Source organism: Aplidium turbinatum, chromosome 14 (assembly GCF_918807975.1).
Source record: "Aplidium turbinatum chromosome 14, kaAplTurb1.1, whole genome shotgun sequence".
Taxonomy (NCBI): domain Eukaryota; kingdom Metazoa; phylum Chordata; class Ascidiacea; order Aplousobranchia; family Polyclinidae; genus Aplidium; species Aplidium turbinatum.
Window position 1 is genome coordinate 19,527,048 of NC_137485.1, and position 22,688 is coordinate 19,549,735.

General features: G+C 38.5%; 1 protein-coding gene across 1 annotated transcript in view; it reads right to left on the minus strand.

Moving 5' to 3' along the window:
* Positions 1–22,688, minus strand: part of LOC145782968 (zinc finger MIZ domain-containing protein 1-like) — a 33,192-nt gene that overhangs the window by 2,494 nt on the left and 8,010 nt on the right. The window contains exons 3-20 of the mRNA XM_082594726.1: positions 18,450–18,555; positions 17,450–17,624; positions 16,128–16,479; positions 15,623–15,754; positions 11,443–11,712; positions 10,739–11,011; positions 10,463–10,589; positions 9,514–9,579; positions 9,055–9,190; positions 8,633–8,711; positions 8,219–8,350; positions 7,506–7,611; positions 6,790–6,965; positions 6,239–6,306; positions 5,374–5,714; positions 4,641–4,742; positions 4,092–4,306; positions 1,308–1,694 (exon numbers count right to left, since the gene is read on the minus strand). Of these exons, the coding sequence (XP_082450852.1) occupies positions 1,308–1,694; positions 4,092–4,306; positions 4,641–4,742; positions 5,374–5,714; positions 6,239–6,306; positions 6,790–6,965; positions 7,506–7,611; positions 8,219–8,350; positions 8,633–8,711; positions 9,055–9,190; positions 9,514–9,579; positions 10,463–10,589; positions 10,739–11,011; positions 11,443–11,712; positions 15,623–15,754; positions 16,128–16,479; positions 17,450–17,624; positions 18,450–18,555 (3,243 nt within the window). The remainder of the gene's footprint in view (positions 1–1,307; positions 1,695–4,091; positions 4,307–4,640; positions 4,743–5,373; positions 5,715–6,238; positions 6,307–6,789; positions 6,966–7,505; positions 7,612–8,218; positions 8,351–8,632; positions 8,712–9,054; positions 9,191–9,513; positions 9,580–10,462; positions 10,590–10,738; positions 11,012–11,442; positions 11,713–15,622; positions 15,755–16,127; positions 16,480–17,449; positions 17,625–18,449; positions 18,556–22,688) is intronic.

A 22,688-nucleotide genomic window follows, 5' to 3' on the forward strand; every position in this document is an offset into this window, starting at 1 on the left:
AATGATTGAAAAAAATCAGATTTTGCGTAAATGACAATACAATACTGTACAACTTCAAGAGAATTTCAAAAAATGTCCATTACTCTAGTTCAAACTCTGGTTTAAATCATATATTTTAGCTTGAAAAAAGAAGATTCAGTAGAATTCGCCTATAACGGCACCTCTAGGGGATTTGCAAAAACTGACGTTATAGCCGAATTGACGTTATAGACGAACTACCGCAAACTATTCCACAACTGTCTTTGGATTATACACCTCTTTCTTTAATCAAATCAGGGTTACTGGGTACCACCAAACTGACAAAAGGCACGCAAAAAATTCAGTAAAGAAATTGTTTAAAAAAAATAACCTACAGCGAAAGGTACAGGAAATTTGCGCAATACAGCTCGTTACATACAGTAGTAGAAAAGTTCATTGTTTATTAGCAAAAAAGGCATTGATCTTGAGCTGTTTCGGTTTTTTTCAGATTTGACACAGCTGTAGAGCTGCTTTTTACACGTGATAGTTTTTCACGAGGGGAAAAAAAGTTAATTAGTTTATACAGTACTGCACGTACATTGTACAACTGTTGCTTTGAGTTGTTTAAAGGTCAGCTGTAGAGCTGCTTTTTACACGTGATAATTTTTCACGCGGAAAAAAAGTTAATTCAGTTAAAGTCCCTGCTGAGAACGACGTAGCGAAATAAAGGGAAGACATTTTGCAAGCAGCAGCGCTAACTGGATTAAAAGACTGACCGTTCGTGGTGAAGGTGATGGCTTAAAGTGACGTTATAAACGAACAAAAGACGTCTGGGGACCACTAAAGGGTGCTGTTACATGCGAATTGACGTTATAGGCGATGCTGTTGTAGCCGAACTACAATGTATGTAAAAGATAGGAATTCTGCCGGGACCGAGCGAAATGTGACGTAATAGGCGAATTGACGTTATAAACGAAGCCGTTATAGGCGAATTCTACTGTATTAATCTCTTTATTATGAAAAACAAAACAGTAAAGACGGAAATTAAAATTTTAGTTTTAAAAATAAAAGAGTTTAAAATATGTTTTGAAAAATGCAACCTCAAAAGTTCAGACCGCTCCGGAAATCCTGTTTGGGTTGTAAAACGTATGCATTGCTTAATGTAAACTAAAGCCAACATTAACACTTTTTCAAATTGAAGATTTGCAATGACATTCGGTTAGTTGAAGCTTTCTTCTTACTATCAACTTCTTACTTAACATTTTCCAATCAAACACCAAAATTGAGATGTGTTTGGTGTAAAACGACATGTTCAAATAAGTTCATGTATTTACGTCAGTTAAAGTTACCAGGTCATCTTGGGCTTCTTTGTCGGTCCTGGCTCCAGAAGTTGCACCAAACGCCAAAACAGAAGCTGGATCCTCATCCCCGCATCCCACATTGTCTTCAAAGAAGGAATCCAAGATCCCAAGGTTGTCCTGATCCAAGCTGGGTAAGGAAACAACGGGAGTCGTGGGATTGATGACAGATCCAGGAGCATCCACGGATGATGAGCACTGGATGGTTGAAGATTTAACTTGATTGGAATTGTTGCAAGGCATCGAAGACGGAGTTGGGCAGTTTCCGCTCTGACTGTTCACAGATTGCGGAGTAAGAACAGCGCTGCTACTCGGAGGACGCATTGGAGTCTTGGGTCCTTGTGGAGTTTTCGGAGTCTCTGGACATCCGCGTTTTCTCTGAAACAAAGATAAACCTTGTTAAAATAATACACAAAAAGGTGACGTCTTCAAGCGTTTAAGCCAGGGGTGTCCAACCTTTTTGGCCAACGGCCCACTTGCAGTTTACAAATGACTGCGCGGGCCACTAGTGTATACTGCTAATTTACTCTCTCCTCGGACTACTACCTTAACGTGGTGAGAGAGTTTCCGTGCCTCAATGACCTCTAGAGCTGTATTGGCGGGACCTAACTGCTCCCAGAAGGGTCACCCATGCCAGGTTGGTCGAAAGGTAGAGGTCAGACAAAACGTAGTCCAAAGTACCCAAGTCCCCAACGGCGGAACAGGCGGATGAAGCCAGCCAGGCTCAACGACTGTGAAGGCGGATGAAGGCTGCAGCATGCCACCAGCTCCAATCGTCTTGGCTTGCCTTGCCTTGCCATTGAATAAAGCTGATGGCTTTGTCAAGTTTATGTGTGCTTGTTGAGTGTGCGCCATCAAGTCCACGCTAATCAATTCACGCACAGGCATCTTCGCAAGACACTCAAACCTAACGGCGATCGATTTGACAACCATAACATACGAAAAAGTACAAAGCTCGCCGTCTACAATGCAGTAGTTATTACAAACACTACTATATGCTTCCGAAACCTGGACCACCTACCGAAACCACATTACAACTCTTGAAAGATTTCAACAACGCTGCCTGCGCAAAATTCTGAATATCAGCTGGGAAGAGAAAAGAACAAATTTGAGCGTGCTAGAAGAGGCTGAAACAACAAGCATTGAGTCCCGCATTATTCAAAATCAACTCAGATGGTGCGGTCATGTAGTGCGAATGCCAGATCAGCGTCTCCCTAAGCAAATGTTCTACTCGGAATTGGCTAAGGGTAAACGTTCGGTAGGTGGACAAAAGAAGCGGTATAAAGACTCACTGAAGAGTAATCTAAAAATGTGTAACATCAATTATACAAACTGGGAAGAAACCGCAGAGGATAGGCTGCTTTGGAGATCTGCCACTCGTGAAGGTGTTGCCACGTTTGAGAAGAGCAGATCTAAAAGGTTAAAAGAAAAAAGAATGCAAAGAAAAGAACGACAATCACACCCACAACCAACACTCCCAAAGGATCTTAAATGTACCAAATGTAACCGAACTTTTAAAGCCAGGATTGGACTCATTAGCCATTTAAGAACTCACCGTTAGCTTTTATTTTATTGCGAAGGCCATCATCCTCGAAGACGAGGGATAGCCATCACTGCTAATTTGTGATCTTGGAAATGGTTGTCTTATAATTTCACATTAAAACCCTCAAACCAAAATTCTAATGTAAGAAATGTGTATTATCCTCTTACAATTACAACAATAATAAACATACCAAGACATAGTAAAGCCAACAAAGTTTTTACTACACGTCGACATTACAATGTGAAGTTTGGTATTGTTTCTCTCTAACAAGTTTGGCGATATGTGGTGAAACTGAGATGGACGATGCAGCAAAGCGAAGCGAGTTTTCCATATGGCTGTCAGAGATTAGTGATCTCACAGTGGATTTGACATGGTTCATCCGGGAAAAAACTTGCTCTCAGAAGTAACTGTTGCGGAATAATGATGTCACAAAACTGCCAATCTGTAAATCCTCTGATAATTTTCTTTTGAGACAAATTTTTTGTAAAATTTTAGCAATGGAAAGTCTTTGAACTTTTTCGTTAAAGTAAGAAATATTACTGGTTGACTGACTCTTGAAGCACAAGTACGATTGTGTGGATAGAATGAGGATAATATGGAAAAGGTGATGCGTAACAATGTGCATTGTGATGCAATAAAATTAACTTGAACAGTTGTGCACCCCTGCACAAGAGATTATAGAGCAATAGACAAAGAAAGTAAACAATAAATGCCAATTTCTCGAAATTTAAGTTCGCTATAAATTACATGGGCGATTAAGTTGAAAATATAAGTCATTTTGCAAAATACTGCGCGGGACACTCCGAACCTTTCCGCGGGTCACATGTGGCCCGCGGGCCATGAGTTGGACACCCCTGGTTTAAGCAATGCTGTTAAAATAACTTATTGTATCTGAATAAACCAGATGGAAAATAGTCTCTGGTTGTAAAGAAGAACAACCGATGCTGTAAGTTACAGATGATTATCAGGTTGACTTATTAACCGAAATCAATTCCTATGGTAGTGTGCAGGTAACGCGTACCCTCCGTGAAACTGCATTTCAACTGTCTGTGTTAATAAACTTCAATCGACGCTGCATCACAAAGCAGTGCTTTTATGAATGAAAAAAGATTTTAACGAAGTGCATAAACTATTAGTTTTACAATACCTTAAACATGCTTTTAACTTGGAGGCTCTCTAACATTGTTTAGCTTTTTACTCATAAAACAAACCATTAAAAACATATTTCTCACATAAGGAGATCCTCCATTGATCAGACCAGCATCAGTTCCGGTTACGGCAGTGTTGAGTCTCTTCTCTATCGGGACCATGTCGTTAACTGCAATCTGGTCGCTCATCTCCGCTTTGACGGCTATTCCAGATGTCCTACGGATAAAGTTTCCTCCGAGATGGGAGCCAGAAGACACTGCGTTGTTTTCGAACCGAGAGAAATCATGAGGAGGGTATCCTTGAAAATAAGGACGCAAAATGTACTTTCATATTGACAAAACGACATACGTGTCGTGTACCTATCGAGCAGAAGATGCTCGTCAAAAAGTGTGCAAGACGTGTGTGAAGCGTGTTTACTGTGTTATCGGTGTCTGTCCACATATCACGCTATTAAATCATCATATCAGAGCTTTATGAAAAATTTTCTATTTCAAAGTTGAAAAATCAGCTTGGTACTTCTTTGCCCTCATTGCTGTTTTGAATAATGAACCCTTATAAAGTCATCTATGTATACATTGCGGTAATTTTTATCATATTTTAGTATTTCGCTCGAAGCAGCTTTACACCTGTACCTGTGTTATTCTCAGCACCTAATTTGTTGAATCCTCCTGCGCTTCCTGGACTCAGGACGGGGAAACCCTTCAAGTTACCTCCAGCACTTTTCATTCGTTTGCCTAGAACACAAGATCAGTGACTTTGTTCAGCAAAAATTCCTTTAAAAGCGGTACATACGCATTTGATCGCACCATCACTGTTACAAGCTGAAGAACAATTTCCGCTTAGTCACAGGCTACACCAAAAACAATCAAATCGACCTGCAACTGGCATTGTTTGCAAACATGGAAATTCAACAAAGCGGACAAATGCAGTCAAGCGCTTGTATAGTTTTGTGACTCAAGCCACGTGTTGAGTAACCTCCATTAATGTTACCACCCCTTAAATGGCGATGTGAGTCACTTTTCGTCTGATGACGATCGTTGAAAGAATTGGGCATTCTTCAACCGTGTCGTAGCACAGCTATGATGCCACAAACCATATTATAAACACAGTACCCGGTGGAACAAAGCCTATGACTGTCATATTTGTTAATTGAATACGGCAAGAGCAATGATACAGAAAACTCATGAAGACAGTGTATCACAAGAATTGAAACACCCAGAACATGATTGTTCAAGATTCAAAGGCACAATTATGACATCTTGCGGTAAGAAAATTAATGTGGTTCATCCACAAGAGTGAAATAACGAAAGTAATGAAACCGCAAACACCTTGAAACAAACCAATAAAGAAAACAATCACACTCACTTGGAGGAGCGTCCGCGTCTCCTCGTTGATCTGGCTCCCGTTTAATCTGAAGAGCGCTTATGAAAGGTTTTTCTTGTTTCACGGAGAAGTTGGCATTGTTGGTTGACATGGGTTCTTGTTTGACGTTGATCTCTCTGTACGGTTCGTGCTTACCCATTCCGTTTGGTAACTGGTCCATTGGACCGGCTCTTGGTCGCCCTCCAGGGTAAATAGATCCGGGAAGTTGCTTCCACAAGCAGTTGGCATCAATGGACACTAGTTGACAGTCTCTACCTTTCAATGTTTTGATGATATTTTGAATGAACTCGTCAACCTCGAGAACTTCCAGCAACGCGTTTTTACTGTAAAAACATACGTACAGCAACGTTGAAATCGTGATATTCAATTACATTTATGGTGGACAAAATAAAAGCGACTACTACGATTCAAAAAGTGTAAGATCCAGTGAACGAGGTATTTTACATTGCGTTAGCGTTCGGGTAACGTATGCTTGAACTTTGGAAGAAGAAATTTTTCTTTCCAACTATACGTTTATAAAAATAACGATAGATAACGTTTTTGAATTTCCTTGTGTTTTTTAAATGAGTAATTTATGTTTTATCGTGTAGAAATTCGAATGAAAGTAAAAAGAAAATTGTTTCAACAATTTGTAAATATTTGAATGTCCTTAGCTAAAGAAACTTCAGTCTTTACACGTCGCTTGACCGTCACCACGATATGTAAAGAGAACTTCTTCAGGGATAACAATTGCAAAAAAAGACATTGTTCGATTACCAGTCAGGAAGATTAGACTTTATGTACCTTGATGAAAATATGACAAATTTTATATCTATGATCTACATGCAATTTAGCGAGTAAGTCTTACTGGCAAATAGGGCACAACCACGTCGCATTCTCACTGTTCAGCTGAAGATACGACTCCAGGTCAAAACACTGAAAAAAAAAGTTTACATGAATGTAAGTCGGTTAACTTTAATCAAGTCAAGTAAACTGCGTAGAATAACGATCAGTAACCTTGTTGTGGTAATGTAGCCTATTACCCAAGTGGGGCTTCAAACATTCGTTTATCGTAAAGAAATGTTGATATTACGCATTCACTGTACAGTATCGCAGTGATACGCGTGAGGAAAAACTATGTTGAGACTTCTTATGCTTTTCAACTAAATGAAAAACGAACGACTTTAACTGTTCAAGTATCCAACTTAAGAGGGAACCATTTTCAAACGATTTTCAAAGTAATGAAGTGCCGCGTTTTTTTTAAGACACGACGATATCAAGCTAGTAAGACCTCGTTGAATGAATTATAGCTACTTGTACGATGCTATGCTACATTGTTGCACTCAATCTGCAAAACTTACAAGAATATCAAAACCTAATGCAAAGTGTGACTGTCAATCAAGTTCGGCTTTCTCTTACCTGCACATGTCTGCATTCCTGACCTCTAGCGGGAATCTGTATGGGGCGATATGTGATGGGGCAAAGCAGCGAAATCTTGACCAAAGTTCCAAGAGACTCAACAGCGCCGTTGGCGGAAGTATTAGGCATCACTGCGTCGTTGGCAGATATTGTTCCATTGCTGAAGTTTTGCTTGACTAAAAATATTTAAAAGTAAAGTTTTGCATTTCGTAACGCAATATCAACGTAAATTACGTGACGTGAACGCAATAGTTGACAAATTCCTTGTCCAATTGCATTGTTGCCAATTGCCTTGTCATTGAATCAACCATCAGAATGATCAAACCAAAAGGCATTTCACATTAAACCGTCGGAGTCCCGTCGTTAAATAGCAGTGTCTGTTGCAATAATTTACAAATTGAACAAATAAAAAATAAACAACTCAGTGATTCTACATTTAAAAGTCAATACCTAAGTTAGGTTTGACCAACAGGTCTCCAATCCCATGTAACAAGCACACATTTGAGCTCCATACTTTCACTTTGCTACGTTATACTACAGAGATATTTTATTGAAATCTTAGGGTAACAGGGAGCAGTCAATTTATTTTTCTAATTGAATTAACATTTAAGTCATTGGTATAAATACTGTTTGCATTTTACTGACAACAATACAGATTACAGAAGCTAAACTGATCAACACGTAAGCGTAACATAAAAATCAAAAAGAAAGCTTACTCTTTCTTCTGCAATTAACATCAGGCAGCATCCTCTTTCCCAGAAGACTTCTCAGAACAAACTGCAGGCCGGGTCTATGGACAACTTGAAGCACGAAAAAGTGAGACTGAAAAAAAAACACAAATTCAACGAATGCTGAAACTCATGCAGTACGGTACAGTAATATTAATTAACAAACACTTACTAGTTGATGTGTAAAATAAATAGGAGCTAAAACATAACCCACACAAAAATAACGGTATCACATGACATGCTGTCAAATGTTGGTTTCCATAAAGTAACAATACAATTTTTGACTTAATTAAAAACTTGAAAATTTTCAATAAAACCAGCAACCTCCTTAATCTTTGTGTAAGACACCAACGAAACCGCAGAGTAGTTGATACTTGAGAAGTTGAGCAGTTCACACAGACACAGATTTATTTTAATAAAAGATTGAGCACAATAAACTACGTGAATTTCCACGAAATTTCCATAATGAAGCGGTGGGGAAAGACAGGATGCAAGACTTGTTTGTAAAAGTATCAAAAACGCAGCGATAATAACATGAAAGAGACCACGATCGCTCATTTTAGCCCTATAGCTAATCACTGTTAATTTGTTGACAGCGTTTTACAGATGTTATACAATCTTCAAGGACATCATTTGAAATGAGACTAATTGACCATTTGTCCTACAAAGATATACAGGTATTACACAACAGTTAGACTTACACAGCAACAAGACGAAACATTGATATCAATCGCATTTCGCCCGGGTTGACAAACACTCTTCAAATATAAGGGCTTGTGGTCCCCCCGGTTGACTCCTCTGGGCACAGACAACTGGGTGCCGTTCACACCGACCTTTAAAATAAAACAGTTTCCATTATAAAAGTTAAAAAGAAATAAGCTTTAAAAAGTGTAAAGTATCGAAAACCTAAACACAGATCCAGCAATCAAAAAACGATAATGTAAAACATAGCGGCCCAAATCAAGTAATATTTAAACGAAAATGCCAGACTTATTTCGGTTTTGTAAACACAGCGCAGTGAAAACCATTAAATTCCGGAAAGAATTGCTTTAAGCAATTGATTAATCATTGTTATCAAAATGACTTCAAAATAAGCCGTTACTTTAATGACATACCTGCACTGAGTGGGGCCAGTTGGTGTGCTTCGTCGCGTCGTCATGGTGATAACATTTAAACTGTAGATCGAGATCACCTCTGAAAGTACATCATCTTAAAGTAAGAATACGACACTACAATCAGGTATGCAACAACACAGGTTTGAAATACCTTGACAGGTGCCCTGAAAAACCTCATAACTATTTAAAAGGAAGCAAAACTTTTCCACTGATCAGTGACCAAGACATTCATTTTAGGTTGAACAAAACTTTTTCTTTTTACACAATTTTCCTTTCCTCGTTTGTTTGCAGCTTGTACTGTCAGGATTGCTCATTGTCAATGCAGAAGCAGTACGACATTTTTTTATTTCGGAAATTTCTTGTCATTCTTCGTTTGAAATATGTGAGAAGAAACTCTAATGACAAATCTATACATCACTTACCTTTCAGATAATGTTCTATAAACCTGGTCACGCAAGTGAAACGCATGGCTGCTCAATGACAGATTATGCTGCAGCCTGAAAGCCCCGAGAACGATTCCATCCCGAACAGGAAACGAAAGTCGAAGATCATCAGCATCTGAGACATGAAGATATTTAAATTTATAGTTAAGATGTGGTCCGAGCAGTCAAAAAAAAAGCATCCACAACCTGAAGCGGTAAAAGGTTAGACCTTCGGGTACTGAGGATCAAACGAAGACGAGGCAAGATCTATATACTGAATCTAGAAAAGTTAAATTCACATGATCACTCTAATTTTAAAATATTTTTATTCTTTTGCATGTATTGTACGATATTAAGGACATGTCAGCTATGTTTCTCCCAAATACGTGATAAAACTCGATTAAACAAGCAAAACCAGGATGATCCGGATATGCAACAATAGTCATAAACAATATTAACCTATTTGTGATGATGAAGTATTCATGGGTGGTGGAAAATATGGTCCAGTTGTAGACACGGGAAGACCTGAAAGTATGAAAACAAAAGTGAAACACAGCTAAACTCTATTCAAGTCAGTCCTTTGAAATAAAAAAAAGACACGTGTGTTTATAAAATTCGCAACACTTGCGTAATCAGTTGTTCTATTTATCGTTTACTGGGCAAATGAGAAAGCTCGCCTCGATGTATTATGCACCCAAAACATTCAAAGGCAGTTTAAACAAAACAACCAGCAAACAGATCGGGTTCTTAACCATTTCTTACAAGTAACTTGTCAGAAGTATTTGTATTACCACGTAACATGAGTGAATTGAATACACAGATGCTCGTTTCAGAACCGAAAAAATGAATGCTTAAGTTCTAGCGTGCGGCAGACGCACAATATTTGTTTAAATCTGCATATTGCGTAGAAAGTTTATTAGAGCAGTAAGGTAAAAGGAATGTGAAGTGTTTATGGGATTAGGGATAATGTTGCAGTCCCACGGTTGTGCATGCCGCATTGCTACAGCTTTGCTGATACACGTGAAGAAGCGGCATGCATTTTTTTTTAAGTGTATTCTATTCAAGTTGTTATAGCTTTCGATTGCAATTGTCCATCAACACTTTGTGAAGTTATTTAATATTATATCGCAAAACCTGATGATGAAAATATAACCTACCGCAGTAGCTGTATTAACATTATGTTACGCTAAAGGCTCTGACATTACTAAAACTAGCCCAAAAAGACCAGTAAAATAGTACAATTGAAAATCAAGCAATAGGCAAACGTTTCCATACAAATTGGACTCGTCATGTCAAAGCAATGTTTGCTACGAGAGTAATTTCCTCATGACGTTTTCAAACTCAAATGTTGTTTGCATAAACTAATCTTCACATTAGAGCGTGTGGAAAGCACAATTAAATAACTTACCAGAGTTCCCTTCGCTTAATCCGATTGAGGCCATGTTAGGATATGGAGGGACATTATGAGCACTTCCTGGCGTGAGCGGTGGTGTAGGGTTGCCCGGCATTTGAGGCTGAGTATTAGAATATCTCGCCTGGAGAAAGATTAAATAAATGTGTATTTTCTAAGCAACAAGAATATTCAATGTCAATTAACAAAAGAGACCCCTGTTTCATTGTTGAAAGCTGCATCTGTGTCAACAAACAAAAATTTGACAAACATTAAAATTTGACAAATTCTAACCTCGTTAGAGTATTGAGGAGGCATATGGGGTCTTTGGGATGGTGGTTGGGGGTAACTATCGGGTTGACCTCGTTGATTTTGATAGGAATAATACTGCTGTTGAGGGTTGTTTGGATGAATATGGGGCTGGCCTGTTCCAGAAACTCTGGGAGTATATCCAGGGACACCCCCCGATGCCTGACGATGCAGTCCCACGTGGTTAAAACCGTCAGAAGACTTGTTGAAGGGGTTTTCCATGTTGTGGCCTCCATTGTATGAGATCTGGCCATAACCCTACAAATAGAAAACTCAATTCTTGGGTGACTGTATCAACTCTTAATACTAAGAAAAGATGTAGATTTTATTGTAACCGATACTGTGCACACTTGCGTTTCTGGTGACAGCTTCAAAGTCAAGCAGGTTCAATTTTTATACAAACTGCTTAGTGCTTATGCTTTTAACTAAAAAAAGGATAAATCTATTTCGTTACTTAGCTAAGCGTGTTTTTTTTTATTTTGCAACTACGGCACTCTTTTACATCAACTTCACACAAAGCTAAACTGACATACGTCCAACACATTAACAACTTAACAGCGGTTGAGAACTATGTGGCAGGAACTAGTGGTGCGGTACTGATGAGCCCAGCCTCATGGGCGAAACACGTGTCTATCGCCGAGTTCCTGCTACACTCGACTGCCGAAAAACAACTTAGCATTAAAACAGACCTGCTGGGGTCTACAAGATCCTTTATAAGAAGCGTCGTTGGTGTACATTGGAGGCCCGTTATGCGTGAGTGGTCGCGGTGACGGAATGGGAAATGACGTCGGAACAGAAGCTGCTCTTGCATATTGCGGAGACATTTGTGGCCTCATACGAGCCGCTTGAGGGGGCACTCCGTGCATACTTGACCCAGGGGGCATATGTTGCTGATGGGGCGGCATCGATTGGTGCATGTGGGGGTCTCCCATGGTTTGACTCATTGGGCCGACAGGTCCCTGTGAAAAGAATTAATGTTTTTTACATTGCGAATTGATTGATCTGTGTTTTGACAGATTTCAATTTAAGAAACATTTATTGGGCTAAATACATACAAATATGTTGTTGCAAACACAGATTTCACACTTGACAATTAGAATACATTATCGTGAATGTAGCAACGTTCATCCAAGTGAATGGCCAAAATCGCATTGTGCCAAAGTCAGTCAGTGTAGAAAAGTTCTTTTCTAAAGCCACAATAATTGGCTACTACGCCCTTAAGCAAAACCACAGGTCTGTCTGTATTTTTGACAGTTATCATTTAATAACGAGTAATACCACAAAACTATCTCTGTAAAGTGTTTCTAAAGCCACATGGTGACTTGAAAGCAACTTCAAATTATTGGCTGCATTCATCGGGGAAACTCTTGTTGCCTTGCAAAGTGAGATTCCAATGGCTTCGGGCTATCCAAACCTTGTTATTACACAATAAGCATTTTATAAAGGACATGCAGGGCAAGATAGCGTTGAATGTCATTCTGCCGACAAAACTCAAAATAATGCGATTGTTTTGTTTTTGTGTCCTTGGTTTTACGCCGGGTGTAAAATATTTATATCAAATGGGCGGAAGGGCAAGGGAACCAATCTTCGTATTCACATTCAGACAAATCATTGAGTATCCTGTCGAAAAGCACAGCGCGTGCACTTGACGGCCTCGGTACCCTTTCCAAGTCATCGTATCATGACTCTCTAACTCGGCTATGCATAATGCTGAACAGAACAAACTCTGATATTCTAGTCTGTGTTTCGTTTAAGAGAGAGAAAAATGGCGTTGGAATAACATTTGTTCGAAACTCGGTGTAGGATTATTGAACCGTCAATAAATACCGTAGGATGATGGGGAGGAGTTGGCTAATATCTTTGGAAGAGTGACAATGGTGATATTCACTGACAAGCAGTAGATGCATTTGAAAACGTTAAATTTCGCACGTTAAATTTCGAACCATTGACAAATTAGGATAATAAAGCGGAATGGAAAAATTATATCTGTTCACATCAGACAAGTTTCAACCCCAAACTGGGACTATTTGAACAGCTGATTGTGAAGTTTTTCAATGAGTTATGGAAGTTATTAGCTTTGTAAACGTGAGATACGCTCTGACACAATAATGGCAACTAGTGAATAATGACAAGCCTGCATTTTAGTCCATAAAAACATAACATTTAGACAAATTGGTTAAACAGTCAAGTGTTAAATTTCTTTGAGAAGATTTTGTTCTAATTTGAACTGTTGACAATAACTGTTAACGTTTTTTTTCGATCAACTTTCCTATTGGGTCAATTCCGACAATTTTATGATAGAACATGGTGAACATCATTGCTAAATGATCAAAGGAAAAAAAACGACTTCGTGTTCATGACAAGGTAAAAAGTTTTGTGAAGAAAAAATGTGCGAAATGTTAGAGTCAACATCAAAAAAGCATTCATCTATGAATCTTGTGAAAAAAATTTAGGCCAACGCTTGATGATTGGGTGTCTGCAGCATTGAGAACAATAGTTTACTTCAAATCACGATCGAAACTGGTATAAAATGTAACAAATTCATACGCTGCGGCAAATCCCGGTCATGCCAAAGAACATTCAAGCTGAAAATGTTGATTAAAGCTTGCGAACGATCAATGCGTTCATGTAGAAAACAAATGCGGTCAGAATGGTAAACGTAGCGCCATGCAAGAATACTGACTGAATGGAAAGCAAACGTTCGTTGATGAAATAAGCGGCTTTGTCGATGCCTTGGAAAACCTTAAATCAGCATATGTCAGTAGTGGAACTAAAAACGATCTGGGTTACAAAACAAGGTGAAGATGTCCTGAGCCAATTAATTGCGTCCTGATTGACATAAGCATCATTGAAGGATTGTTGTGTCACAAAGAAGTTTTCTTATCTACGATCAGTAGAACCGAGTTACGACGTTCCTCCAACCCCGGAAGATAAGAAGAAGACTGCATAGGTAGAACGGAAGTGGATGAAGACATAGGCTGAAAGCTCAAGACCCACTAGCATAACGATTACACAAAGTTGGTAATAAGAAAAAATGTTCAATTTTCTTGAGTATCGCCGAAAGTGATTATGAAGCACATTGATAGAACTTGTATTCCATCATATTGGGGTGCACCAACCTAATCTAGTCGGTATATAACTATAAAGTTTGTGTTTCTCCATAATTTAACTGTAGGCTTAACAATCGGCAAACAAATATTGTTGAGTGACATAACGCATACTAGACTGTTCCTCGGGGCACATAGTGTGCTGTGGCACACTGGAATACTTTCCTAGTCCCATGCTGTCTGGTGATTTGTTAATAATAATGTTACGGTTTTTATTTATTGTCGCTCTACAACAGCTAAGGTCTTTTAGCTACAGGGCACATTTTTAATTTATATCAGGTTTACGATGTTATCACATTATTACCCGGCTCATTCTCACTGCGCTATGCAGGATAGAACACAATTGGTACCGTTTTTAAAGTCTTCAGTTTGACCCGACCTGGAATCGATCTCAGGTCTACCAGCACCAGAGCCTAAGGCGAAACCACTCGGCCACTGAGCCGGTTGGTGATTTGTTGAGAGTGATACAAGTTTAAGATAAACAAATTGTTTTACCAGACGAAAGGTAAAATGTTTACGAGACGCGGGCATTTTGCCACATCAGAGAAGAATAATGCGATGTTTTATGGCAACGGCGGATTTTATGATTTATTTCTGAAAGATCTGAAAATCCTTGATTCTGCTAAAGCCTTTAGGCAAATTACGTTACTTTGAATAAGCTAAAGAAATTCCTAAGTTTGGTGAAAACCCGATTTCTACGTCTGCCTACGTCTGTTATCGTACGCCCAAACACATTTTATCCAACAAATTGCCTCAATTCAACTTACAATAATTACTCAAACGTTTAATTTGAGGCTACCAAACACTTCTTTGAAGGAATTTTGAAAAGAGGCTATTTTGTTTGTCATGGATGTGATTTAATTACTGGTTGTTGTTAGCCAACATTAGTGCGTTGATATAGCGCATGAAATAAACTGATTATTTCTGATTTTTTGCACAAAGTCAAAGCATCTTGGAGTAACGCAAGATATGTTGCTCATGCCACGCCGATGCGCTCTCCCCTAAGCAAACAGTCGTCACTTTGAAGCATCGACATGCTGCAGCTGGAAGAAAGATCGAAACACTTTACGCACGGCCATCTTGATATTCAACCTCTCCACTCCAAGTATTGCACATGTGCCTGCTGCAACAACGCTCACTGCGAGCGTATCAGAACTGACATGGCGCCTCATGCAGAGTGAATAGACCTCATTGACCAATATTCTTACAGAAGGCAATCTTCTCGTTGATCTTTTTACAGATAGTTTCTTAGTGAGGACGTCACAATGTCACAGAATTTGTGCTCCGATGAAAGATCGTCACTGTGTCAATCAGAATTCGACAAAATTCAGTTGTTGCTTAGTGAAACTAAGCAACGAAAATAACGCTGCTGCTAAAGATAGAGTGCAAAATACAACCAAATTCAATGGTTCCCATGTTATGGAGCATCCCTACTGAGACAGGAGTGGGTACTGGGTACCTCTCAGTTGCCAGTAAATCATAACAACAAACATGAAAGGAGTGGTAACAGCTTTCAAGATCTGCAAGAAATCAAAAAACGAAACACCAAACGGCTCATCATACCCTTGTTGGTGACAAACAAACCACGTTTCTATAGGTTACTGACGGTTATATAATCGAGTTATTCTTCAGCGTTCTTTACCCGAAACAGCAATGACTGGTTAGTACGTGACTGAGGTAAGGAAAATTTTTCTCTGGGCCTGAAATTTAAAGATTAATTGCTACTGTCAAATACATTTATTTCAATTTATACTTGTCTCACCTGATCAAACGAATTCATTTGATTTTGATCTTGATGTTCTTTTATGACAGTGGCTGTTGCGGTGGCTGTTGCTGTGGCTGCTGCTGCTGCTACGGCGGCTGCGGCAGCTGCTGCTGCGGGAGGGTGATGTGGCTGTGTCAACAAACCGTTATTCAAGAAGTTGCTCCATTTCTAGTTTTGTATGTTATAAGAAAAGAGACAATGTGCAAAGGTTCAAGAATCGTTTTCGTGATGCAAGTGTCGTAGTTTACTTCGTAAATCTAGAAAAGCACTGGTCGTGTCTTGCATGGCGTCTATCAAGCTTTTCAGCTTCGATAATGGTGAAGCTTTTTGCAATTCTTTATAAAATTTAGTTTAGCTGTTTTTTTTATTTTAAAACGTTTAAAACTACTGTATTCATTTTAGTATATTTCATTTTAAACTGGCACAAATGAATTCATTTTAGCAGATCACAATTTTAATCTGCCAACACTTAATTCATCAACTTTTGGTCGCAAGTCAGCACCTGGTCACCAGGCACATGGTGCCCCTGTGGTCCCATTCTTCCAGGAGGCATTCCTCTGTGTCCGGATGAAAACATGGGAGAATTCTGAAAAGAATCCGCCGGGTTTGGTTTGTTGGCGTAATTATTGTTGTAATTTGATTGGATGTTGCTTCTTCCCATATGGGAGCCTGGGTGTCCCATGTGCTGATGCGGAAAGGACGTAGATGAAGATTGGCTGTGAACTGGTACAGGAGGAGTTTGAGTCGCCGACACTCCCCACACCGTCGCAGTGGTGATAACAGATAGGGACTGATGTTGGTTGGGATGAGGAGCTGCCTGTTGCCCAGTTTGGTTCCACACTGACTCATGAGGTCTGAAGAAAAATGAAAAACTTAGATTTATGTTGGCTCAAAACTGAAGATGATAATATTTCATGAACAGTACACTTGTAAACATGTCATAAAAAGACTAATAAGACTAATCACGGAAAATTACATTTTCAATACATGTCAGAAAGGCCTAACAAGAATAATACGACAACTTTTCATACATTTTTTGAAATTGCATGGAAAAACGACTCGACTATAATTAGAATATTTCAAACAAAGCAACAAACTGTACAGTTGATGCCGCTCACGTCAAAGCACCGCTGCGATCGCGCATTACTCATTTAGAGAAACTTATTAACTTTCACACCGCGCAACGATGCAGTTCATCTTCTGCTAATTCCCTTCATAATGTATTTTATTTAAAGGTCAAAATAAAGCCAGCTCGAGAATTGAACGTACAAATATATCCAATGCTTAGTGATGCACAGGTGACAAAAATGCTTTGCCAATTCAAAAATATATAGTCGAGGATTTGTAGGAAAAATAACAAGGACTACGTTTGCTGTAGGCTACGCACTTCAGTTGCTCTTGATCGAGACTAGGCTTGTGCTTCGGCCACAACTGGGAGATTGTTTGTTTATTTTGTTTAATGTTTTCATAAATATAATTTTGACCAAGTTCTTGCAAAACACAACAAACCATCGTCCACAAACTGGGATTATGACGTTAATTGTTTTGCCGCTTAACAAATTTTGGCGTTGCAGCCAGGGCTGGATTTAGCTGATGGGGGCCCCGATGCACTTTTAGATCGGGGGGCCCCCCCGTGCAAAAATTTTTTCGCTTAACAAAATTTGGCGTTGCAGCTAAAATAGAAGGGTTTCAATGACACAAAATCAATTAGGCCTACAATGCGAAACATTTAACAACTAACATTTTACTTGAACAGATCCAAACTTGAAACATTAGACTTTTTTTAGCAAACACAAAAAGACGATAAAAGCATTGAAATGTTACCTTCGCCCCATATGGGTTTGAGGATACCCCATCTTTGAATGGTTCATGTTATTCAAGGGTGAGGAACCAGAGACACCCTGGGGAGGCATGTTCTTCTGTTGCATGGGGTCCATTTGAGAGTGATGGTGCATCATTCTTAATTTTTGGATGTTCTGCATCCACACTTCGATCATGGCTGAAACAAAATGTTTTTTTAATTTTACAAGAAGAGTTTTATAAAAAGCGATTTGAACAAATATCCTTTGCAAAAACTTTCAAAATTTTGCTTTGCGGTTTACCCATTTTATTCAGGAAGGCAACGTCATAGGCAGCTTTACAACATTGCTAACGTGAATAGTTTAGTCAATTAGCAGCCGAAAACAAGAAGAGAAATCTCTCTGAAGCGTGATGAACTATGCAGATTAGTGAGAATTTGTTACAAAGTACATCGTCAATCTGCACCCCGACCTAACATGCAAATAAGAGCAACACATTTTTCACAAGTCAAGTATTTTCCACAAGTTACTTTACACGTCGTGTTGATACCAAAAAGATGAAAAAATAAACAAATTAATAAGGTAAATTTGACTTTTTATAACATGACACATCTCCAGGTGGCCATGCATGACATGATCCGTGTATGAAAAGTGTTTTGTGTCGAAATGAGAAAACGTTTGTTCAATCTTAACCCTGGCAGGAAGATATGGTTATGGACTGTAAACTGCTGACATAACGCCAAGGTCGTCGATGTTGACAATTGGAAGTTTCGCTTGCTGTTGAAGTGTTGTTGCTTATTAGTGATATATTCTACTCGTTGTGTCGCTGAAGGAGAGTTGTCTTTGAAATATGCCGCTCAACTGTACATCTCCCCAAGTCGACCCATACTCACCTCATTGTCCATTATATGTTTTCAAACCAGTATTTGGGATATGGGAGAGTAAAATGTTTGCTCACTACGTGACCAACTGACCATGCAAGGTTAAGATAATGATAGACGTGTTTTCGATAAACAAACACTTACTGGCGGCAGTTGAGTTAAATTTTTCTTTTTGTGAATGACAAATTGCGATCAATTTGTAGCAAAATTCCAAGTTAAACCCTGGTTTTCCAGCCACATCGTTGATCACCTGAAACATAGAAGCCCGTGAGGCGTGTTAATGTATAAGGGAAAGTAGATATAAAAAATGTAAAGGCATTAAAATGCAAGAGCCGCAAACAAGCTTTCAAAAATACAGTACACCCTAAACCGGGTATGGGAGAAACATTATAGTCTCCATAAGCATACAACAAGTTCAATTCTAACAATAAGCACAATAGTTTACTTCGCCAATAAATTGTGCAAGCCTAATAAACATTGTCATTCTAACATCACGAGTCAATGAAAATTTGCAATCTGTAGCGTTTGTTCAAAACAAACCTGATGAAGTGGAGGAAGGACATAATAAAATTATCCCCCAGCGCTTAACCGCTTTCAAATCGTTTACGAAAACATACAAATAAAATATAAACCATTTTTAAAAAGTAGAATTCACTGTGACAAATCACAGAAACAGCGCAATCAGATCTTGTTTTTCCCAAACAACTATAGCCTAACTTCAGCAAATCTGTTCGAGGCATAAGTAATTTAAAAATCCTCATAGTAGGTCTACGGCAAGTGAAGTTACATAAATATATAAACAGTTCAATGAGGATAACCAGAGAATGATTATAAATGTACGAGTAACCAAACTGTCCAATTAAGCTTAAAAGGGTCTTTCTCAACTGATTAAAAACAGTGTAATACTTTCATTAAGGGAAAATGCTATTGCTTTAAAACTCGCTAATCGGCGTTTTTTGTCGTAGTTTTGCTGTCACCAAGCGACAACTAATACTTTAGTTACAATAACACCGCTAAATGCTGAGCAGACAACACTTGCGGAATTTGGGATTTTGGCATACTTCCAGCAGCACACCAGAAGTCCAGAACCAAATCTAGTGGACCTGCTCAAGAGCGTAGCAATCCAATGGACGTGGACGTCGCCACAATAGCATTTCGATAAACCCAACGCTAGGCCTAATCTTGGACAGTAAACAGCATTGCCATATTGGCGGTTTTACTAAATTTGAGTGCTAAATTGAAGCTAAAGTGCTAAAATAGTGCTAAATTTGAGCGTTTTTCTAATGCGTTTGGCAGACTATTTTAACTTTGGCAATTTGATATATTTTGGCGTTTTGTTTTTTAATTTTCAGCAATGTAAATAGTTTAAAAAACTCTGTTTCATCAATTAATTAGCAGTAGCCTATTTATAAAACATCAGGTTTGAAAGGGCAACTTTTCCGGAATCTTGATGATACTTTTCATAATATTGTATTTTGGGCTGAATTTGTCAACAGCATGATTACTACCATAGCCCAAGTTGTTGCGACCGTACCATATTTTAACTTGAGAATCTATTAAAAAAACGTCAAATTTCTAAACTTTGGAATTAAAACCGCCAATATGGCAATCCTGTTTGCTGTCCAAGACGAGGCCTGGCGTTTCACTTCCAGTCCATTACAGCGACGTCTACGCAATAGACCAATCGAATGAATGGCGTGCAAAACGTCGAAAAATTGATTTCTCGAACTCAATTATTAATAGGAGGTGGAATACTGGGCGGATGAAATGAGCTCTTCTTATTAAAGAGTCATGTTTTGCTGGTCTTTCGTCTCAGGATGTCAAATCAACGTGAATAGGTTCGCATTTGATAATCTATTATTGATCTTGGTCTTAAGCTGTAGCAATGTCAGGTAGGGTATTTTTTGTTTTCACTTTAACTTTTATGTTTCATAAACGTTAGTTTGACGAGAAAAGGTCAAAAAGTCACTTGGGAATTTTGAAACGTCGTTGATAAAAAATCTTCTCTAAAAAGATTTCAAATCAAGCAGGTACTCGACGAACCTAGAAAAGAGTCCACCGTTAATACTGCGCTAATCTTAAGCATTTCTAAAACGTTTTTGATTTGAAAGCAGTATCTTAGATTCGTTTTGCTAAATTCTGGCAGATCTTTATAGAAAACGTAAATAATTTTTAGCAACACTACAGTTGCACAATATTACTTGCACCATGTATTAATGAGACCCTCTCAAACCGCGATATTTCGTTTAAAATTTAAATGTTATTTCGTTTCGTTGTTAGTTATTTTTATGTGTTCTTGTTTTTGAAATAAGACACTTGATGAAGACCTACTTATTAAGTTATTATCATACGAAATTACAAAATACATGCAATGTAGGCTACTACCACGTGCTTCACTGAAATCACGTTTAAGAACTTGAGAAAGAAGTTCCACAATTGTGTTTAATTGAGAATTTATACGAATCGTTGTGTCCAATAATTTCTACATAAAGTTGCGGTTTACAAAAGTACAAATATAAGGAAAAAAGAGTCAAAATCGGCCATGGAGTTCATTTCTCAAACGTCGAGGTCAATCGAACAAGGTTGCATGCAAAGGTGGGCAGTTTGATCCCCCACACAGCAATGCCACTAAACTACAAACTTTCAAATTTATAACCTAGGTCATGCATTGTAAACGATTGTGGGAAATGTGATTAAAAATTTAACAGTAGATTAATTATTTCTGCGACCAACACTAAATACTATTCGGAAGACACAAACGATTATTTTTCCTATTCCCAATACTGTGGATGCCGCAATGACCTTCAAACACACAACAGCTGAACAAGAAGCTCGTTCAAACCGAGCGACGTGTACTTAAATACAAATTAAAATTAGTTTATGCAACGGTTAGTTTCGAATTAGAAGAATAAATGAACCAAGTCGTTGAATTATAACAGAATTATCTCATTGTGTTTTCAAATCCCTAAACACTATTTCGCTCGCGCGCACTAGAAACAGTTATCACGAGATGGCTCCGAAAAGTTGACTGTTTTTGCACCTTGCTAAAACCAAGGTTGTGGACTGCAACCGCTCCGGACTCTCCAAGTCATTTTGAATCCTGAGTGGACAACCTTTAAAAATTGACAACTTTTACTGACAGGAGAACAAACCCTTGCAGTGGTGACAAATGTTTGTTTGTGAATGATCAAATTTTGGTAACAATGAATTTTATTTATTTTGTCAACGGCGGGATCTATGAACGTTTCTGGAAGTTCAAAAAAAAATCTTATTATATGGCACCTGGAAAAATAATTAAAATACTCCGTTAGTTGCGCAGCAAGCAGGAAGACGCCGGTTTGCAAGAATTTAGTAATCCAACACCATTTGCTCACATTAGCCGGCTATTACCTGAACATTAGCGCAAGTAATAAGATACCCTGAGATTGCTACTGTCAGTACACCAAAATCAACACCAGCATGTGTTAAAATGCCAAGATGATTGCAGACCGACTGCGTTTGCAACTGAGTTGAGTCGCATTTGTAGTGATCACTGATCAGTATGCGCCAAGCTACACAAACAACACCCAGAAGAACACCTGCAACAACTCAAATATCTGTGTAAACCTTCGCTGTTATAAATGACTGTTTTTAAAAGGTAAATCAATAAAAATCTGATTCTCAGACTAAAAGCGAAAGTCTGTTTCGAGAAACAGCGTCAAAACAACGTCAAAACAACCGTATTCCGTGCACAAGAAAAGAAAACGTTTGCCAATTATTTTGTTTGTAGACTGTAGCCATCAGCAAGCCATTCAGTTCAATACAAACATGCAATTGCGCAACTTTAGGAAATCGCGGCGCAAGTCCCGCTCAGCATCAAACAAAAACTTTAGAAACATTCTCCAAACAAGACGAAACTAGGAAACTCACAAAAGAATTTGGTTAAGGGGAACTACAAGGGGCCAACTATTTTCTGAAAGTGATTATAAAAAACAAAACAAGAAAAAAAAATAGAGAATTGTAGAAAAAAGTGGCAGGACACGTCGAAACAGGTAGCTCTTTTTTTCGAAGATTCAAAGATGTTAAAACCAGCTTAGCTACAATTTCTCAAAACGAATGATTCAAAAAAGCAACGAGACCAAACTTAGCCTTTCAGGTAAGACCATCGAATCATTAAATCAAACTTTGAACAACAGCTTCTTATGAAATACTTTTTTCTTATTAACCTGCGTTAAATCACACCAGGTGTGTTAGGACGAAACGTTAGTAAAATTTGTCTCGGTCAAACGGGGTTGTTGACAAAACCTACAAATTGTTTTGAAGTCTGTGACTGTCATAGAATAGCTGCAGCTACACTAGGAGATGCCGGTTGACGGCAGACCACAACTGTTACTCAAGAAAAAC